This window comes from Lepidochelys kempii, chromosome 7, assembly GCF_965140265.1.
Source record: "Lepidochelys kempii isolate rLepKem1 chromosome 7, rLepKem1.hap2, whole genome shotgun sequence".
Lineage (NCBI taxonomy): Eukaryota > Metazoa > Chordata > Testudines > Cheloniidae > Lepidochelys > Lepidochelys kempii.
The window spans coordinates 121543988-121550216 of record NC_133262.1 but is presented as its reverse complement, the minus strand read 5'-3'; the positions used below and the strand labels follow the sequence as shown (position 1 = coordinate 121550216).

At 46.9% G+C, this 6229-nt stretch overlaps 1 protein-coding gene across 1 annotated transcript; it reads right to left on the bottom strand.

Annotated features, from left to right (window-relative positions):
- Nucleotides 1-406: 406 nt before the first annotated feature.
- Nucleotides 407-5047, bottom strand: CALHM3 (calcium homeostasis modulator 3). Its single transcript, XM_073354793.1, has 3 exons — nt 4761-5047; nt 2332-2587; nt 407-892 (listed from the first exon to the last, which is right to left on the bottom strand). Exons 1-3 carry the CDS (start codon nt 5045-5047, stop codon nt 407-409), a joined length of 1029 nt encoding a protein of 342 aa, XP_073210894.1.
- Nucleotides 5048-6229: the final 1182 nt, after the last annotated feature.

Genomic DNA, 6229 nt, shown 5'->3' with positions numbered 1-6229 from the left:
TTGCCATAAGGCTACAAAAGTATTTCCGTTTTAACCTTGTCTTCTCTTGCTCATAACATACAGAAACATTTGCCTTTTGGGTTGCAAGGTTCCAAGCTTGGGCCAGTTTACACACTTGTGCATGTCTATCTCAGGGCCGGCCCGCAACATTTTGGCACCTGCGCGGGGAGCTCAAATGACGCCCCCATGTCCTCTCACTTGGGCCAAAACTTTGAAACTCAGGGTCCTAGAGGTGCCCCCCAACAGTCTGGCACCTGAGGTGGCCGCCTCAGTTTGCCTCATGGTAAGGCCAGCCCTGGTCTGTCTAGTCTATCAGTCTCCTCATCCTCCACTGTTGCTACGTGGGACTTACTTCACTTTTAAGGAAGATGCATTTTGATGCCTTACCGGTGTGACAAGGCCCCTTTTAAACCTCGGTTTGTCTGGAGGTTTTGGCGTTTTGCGGTGCATTCCCCCTGTTACTCAAGCTATCCGCCCAGGGCATGGACGGTCTCTCCCTGCCCACAGGCTGCTGCCGCTGGCTTGCCTGGCTCACATCCAGGGGGGGCTTGCTGTAGTGCCATGATTTCAGGAGCTCGTTCATCTGCTCCTGGTCTGTGATTCCCCGCAGGTGATCTTCTTCCCCTTCTCCCCCCTCGGCTTCCTCCCCGGGCACATTGAAACGCCGCAGTTTGATTTCCTCCTGCATGCTTTCAAAGAAGTGGAGGACGCACTTGTGGGCGAAGTCCTGGGCGTGCTCACAGCAGGTTTCGTCGAAGATCTTTTGCTCGATGTCAATGTAGTCGCTCCAGTAGTGCGTCTGCAGGAAGGCAGCCTGGTTGAAGCAGGGTCTGAGCGACCGGGCAAGGAAGGCTACCATGATAAGGATCAACACAACACTCCAGCCAAGGGCCTGGGCAATAAGGAAAGAAGCACTGAGGCAGAATGAGAGGCATCGGGAGTGACGCTGACATTAGTGTAATATACTTGCTGTTTGCCTGTATAACCCTTAGCTCAAACCGAGATTTTAAGCAGGAGTGGGGAAATGGGAAGATGTCTGGGTTCTGGTTCAGATTGTAGCCTGCGGTTGCCAAGCCTCCAGGATTGTCCTGGTGTCTCCAAGAATTAAAGATTAATCTTTAATTAAAGATTATATCATGTGATGAAATCGCCAGGAATATGTCCAGCTAAAATTGGCAACCCAATTCTAGCTACAAAATCCAGGCAACTACACCTCGAAGAGTTTATACTCCATGGGAAAGCTGAGCCCTTCTAGAGCCCTGTGAATGGCCTAATGAACATAGGACATTTTATCCACCCATGCTAATCTATAGTTGAGCACAGCTGGAGTTCCTAATCAGGGAAGGGCTGGAAAGGGGTGGGAGTGGGCATAGGCCAGGTCTGACAGACCTTTGTCAAGGTTAGTCCCTGCAGACCTGGTACTGTGCCTACCTTTTACAGGGTCGCCAGGTATCTGCTGTGACCACTAGAATCTCCTAAAGCATAGACGATTTTCAGTGTGTGTACAGTCTCAGGTGGGGGTGTGTGTGTAATGGGATGGAATGTCAGGGGAAAAAATTAAGGCACCTGATTATCCCTCTGATGCACATTTACCATGCACACTAGCTTCAGTGAGAGTTTCTTGCACAAATCTGAAGGGGTAGTTGGACGCCAAGAGTTCACAGAAATTAGGAGAAGTCAACTCTGTCATCAGTGAATTGCCTAGAGTTTGCAAGGAGCTATGACACACACTCCTGAAAAGGCTCAAAGTTAAACCAGCTGTAACTTCCTTTGAGATAAATTGATTAACCCTTAGCTTTCCACTAGCCTTACTCCATCAAATCCCCAGCCTGATGTCTGATCGGTGTATAGAGCAGGGGACTAACATACAGGATTCCTTGGGTCTGTTCTTAGCTCTGCCATAGACTCATTATATGGACCTTGGGCAAGTCACTTCACCTCTCTGGGCCTCTTTCCTCATAAGGGAGTTGTGAGATTTAAAGTTTGTAAAAGAGTTTTAACCTCCTTGATTCTGAAAAGGGCTTTAGAAGAAGAGCATATCACTATTTTTGGTACCAGCATCCTCATTTTTATCATGTACATTTCTAAATCACCAATGCCCCCCAGAATCTAGGTGCCTATTCTTTGTTCTATTACCTGACATGGGGGACTCCTGCAGAAATTATCATAAAGATGATATTTCTGAATGTCAGAGAAATGGAGCTCAGTCTGGCTCCCACTTTAGTCAATGTCAAAACTCTCCCTGACTCCAGAGGAGTAGGAGCAGGCTCGTGGTTGTTAGAGCTGTTCTACAGACCCTTTGAAAGGCTCCCAGAAAAACCTCTGACTTACTTGTGACCAGCATTTCAGGTATCTGGAGACCGCCTTCCGGGCAGGGTTGTTCTTCATGAGCTCGTCATCTTTGCAGGGCACTTTGGAGAGCAAGAGCTGCGTCTGGGTAGGGGTGACGTTGGCAAACCCCACAAACTTTTCAGGGTCGATGGAGCCACTGAAAGCACAGACGAAGCATTTCCCATCGAGGAGGGTGACTATGATCCAGATGATGGGAGCAATCATGGCTCGCTGCATGATGGAGGAGCACATGTACCTGTGTGCAGGAGAGGGAAGTGTGAACCGGTGTCAACCTGATGTCCCTGGAGATGAAGCCTTCTACTTATTCACAGAACTGGATTGGCACAGGCAGCGATAGCATTGCCCAGGGAATACCATTTAACTTGGCCTGGCTTTTGCCAGCATTTTTCCAGCTAATGCCTTCTCTGTTCTTGAATCTCTGCAATGATGTTGTCTTGGTGCCTTCCTTGGGAATCTATTCCACTGCCTAAATGCTCTTCGCATACTGACCAAAGTATTAAGACCATTTGTGGGTGCTGCAAGGATCTGTTATTTAAGGTTTCCTCAAGAAACAAACAAGGACTGTGCCTGATTAACGATTCTCTTGCATAGTCTGTGCATGATTCTCTGCCAACTCCCTTTCCTCCCTTCCTTTCCCTCCTTTCTTCCCTCTTTCTCTCCCCTCCAAATTCAGCCCCACCCCAAAATATCACCCCTGCTCTTTCACCCCTTCCTTGTCTCCATCACATCAACCCCCCCACAAAAAAATTACTTCAATCATTCTTGCTTTCGTTTATAAACACACTCTAAACATTTAAACAACAACAATGAAAAACCATGCACAGTGAATCGAAATGACCACTGAATTGTCTTGCTGTAACTTCCCCCAAGAACACCCCCACACCCATTTTCTGTTGTCTTTACTTTCTGTAAAGACTACAGAAAATATTGTCTTTGCTTGTCTGTTTCTTTGCTTGATCCTGCAAATGCTTACTGCTGTGATTAGTCCCACAGAAGTCGTTGGGAACATTGCTCACAGTGCAAAGTACTATGCCTTGTAGGGAGTATTTGCAGCCTTGAGCCCTTAGGAAGGAGCCAGAATTTACCAATGAACATGCCAAAGAGCCACCGTAATACGTCAGCAGCCCACCATCCGCTTCACCCTTCCAGCCTCCAGCGCCTCCTGCCCACCACAATCAGCTGTTTTGCAGTGTGCAGGAGGCTCTGGTTGGGTGGGGGGAGGAAGCTTGGAAGAAGGGGTGGAGTGGTGGCAGGACCTGGGGCAGAGCAGGGGGTTGAGCAGTGAGCACCCCCTGGCACATTGGATGGCATCTAAAAATTGCAAAATTGCCACCTTTAAACCTGTTACTGAGTGTTACATGTGCCAGCAATGCCCCCGTACACTGGCCAAACCAGACAGTCTCTACGCAAAAGAATAAATGGACACAAATCTGACATCAGGAATCAAAACATTCAAAAACCGGTAGGAGAACACTTCAACCTCTCTGGCCACTCAGGAACAGATTTAAAGGTGGCAATTTTGCAACGGAAAAGCTTCAAAAACAAACTCCAGCTGAAACTGCTGAGCTTGAATTAATATGCAAACTAGATCCCATTAACTTGGGTCTGAATAGAGACTGGGAGTGCCTGGGTCATTACACATATTGAATCTATTTCCCTATGTTAAGTATCCTCACACCTTCTTGTCAACTGTCTAAATGGGCCATCTTGATTAGCACTACAAAAGATTTTCTCCCCTGCTGATAATAGCTCATCTTAATTAATTAGCCTCTTACTCCACCTTTTCATGTTCTCTGTATGTATGTGTGTGTATATATATATATATATATATATATCTTCTTACTATATGTTCCATTCTATGCATCCAATGAAGTGGGCTGTAGCCCACAAAAGCTTATGCTCAAATTTGTTAGTCTCTAAGGTGCCACAAGTACTCCTGTTCTTTTTGCGGATACAGACTAACAGGGCTGCTACTCTGAAACCTGAAAATTATGTACTGTGTAGCCTAAACATTGCCTTCCTTAGCTTCAGGCCACTCCTGCTTATGGTATAAATACATTAAAGACTGTGAATCCCTTTGAGCTCTATTGTTGAAAGGCGCTGTATAAGAGCTAGATATCAGTATTATCTTTCTCTGGGATTCAGAAATATTCTCTGCCTTCATTTATATTGTGGTTACCTTGAAGGTATTCATAGGATCGCTGTGCTCCTGGACTCACACAATCTGTTGTAAGTCATCAGTGCCGAGCTCACTAATGAGCAGCTGGCGTTCAAGATGTTTAAGAGGGAACTTCTAAGGAGCTGAGTTTAGGACAAAACTAAGTATCAGGGAGATAAAGATGTAACAAACAAAAGGGCTGGAAGAGAGGCAAAGGGAACAGAACAACTCACAATGGTGAATCCCTCACCTGATGATGGCTAGATCCTTCTTTCTGCCCCCAGTAGGTCTTTTCCACTCCTCCAGCATCACCAGAGTCTGTCTGTTGAGAATGAGACCACAGAGAAAGAGGGCCATGGGGGGCAGAAACATGATTCCCAAACCATAAGCCGTGTTGTACTTGGGCAGGCAGGGGCAGTTAAAGTCAAAGGAAGTATATATCTTCACGCTAGCCAGGGCTAGCAACCCACAGATCCCATTCATCACCGACTCAGAATTGGACTGGAAGTATTGGAAGATCATCCGGAACCGATCCATGGTGCTGTATTGGCTGGGGGCTGCTTCCGAAGGAGAAATCCCTGGTTAACTTCAGATTGATGAGGTGCTTGCTGGGGGCAGATGGTCACGTCTCTGCGACCATTTTCTTGGGTTTTCTGGCTATGTGCGTTCTAATATGTCTTCTTTCAGTTAGGGTTAGAAAGGCAGCTTAGTGCATTTGAATGGGCAAAGAGATAGAAACAGGAAAGCAACGCTGCTTACGGTGACACACACAAGCACCTGTTTAGGATTCCCGTGTCCATCTACATGGGACCAGATCAATGCAGCTGCCTCTCTTGTGCCTCTTTCCCTTCCAGGGTAGAATCCTGTGTGACGGCTCCTGGACACAGTCTTTCCAGTTCAGCCTTTAGCCAGATACTTCCCTTTCATGGCAGGCTGCAGTGGTTGGTCGTTCTACTTTCTAAGTAGATGGATACAGCCTCTCTGTATTATTTTTCTCCCACTCTTTCATCCACAGCACTTTAATGCATGCCACACAGTAGCAGCCTGGAGATAGGATAAGATGCACATTCCCAGGTCATGGAACACTAGCTCTCCCCTGTAGAAAGAGTTGTCTCCGGATGCCTTATTGATGGTGTGTTGTCAAATGAGTCATCGCTGGTGAACAAACTAGCTATTCAAATGAGCTTATTTGTCTACATGTCTCCTCCCTGTTTCTCTGCATTAGCATGGTTGGCTTCTGTGCATTAGCTCTTAAGCTGTGACCTAGATGCCAGAGAGCAGAGGTGTAGGAGACAGGGGTTCAATTCCTAGTTCTGCATGGGACTTGCTATGTGACCTTGGGCAAGTCACTTAATCTCTGCCTCAGGCTTCCTGTGGCTAAGCATAATGGTATTAACCTTCCCGACAGGGATGTTGTATGGATTAATTGTTTTCAGGTCCTTGGATGGAACGCTGATCCCAGGGATGTAACATCAACCAGCGGTTTGATCGCATGGCATGGTATGTGGGCCCCCTAGTTTTCATTGCTCTGTCTGCAGCACCATATTGTATTGCGACTGGCACTCTGATACATGCTGAGCACCACTGTTTCTTGTACTCCCCTGTCTGTATCCAGCTGTTGTCTCTTGTCTTCTACTCTGAGTGTAAGGTCTTTGGGACAGGAGCTGTCTTTTTGTTCTGTGTTTGTATGGCACCTAGCACAATGGGGTCCCAGTCCAT

What these genes read in the sequence shown, in the direction of transcription:
- CALHM3 (XM_073354793.1), bottom strand. Translation starts at nt 5,047, where the DNA reads ATGGATCGGTTCCGGATGATCTTCCAATACTTCCAGTCCAATTCTGAG. An exon ending in AAGGATCTAGCCATCATCAG is followed by an intron (nt 2,588 to 4,760) that starts GTGAGGGATTCA and finishes TCCTGCACACAG; the next exon opens with GTACATGTGCTCCTCCATCA. An exon ending in ACCTGAAATGCTGGTCACAA is followed by an intron (nt 893 to 2,331) that starts GTAAGTCAGAGG and finishes CTTATTGCCCAG; the next exon opens with GCCCTTGGCTGGAGTGTTGT.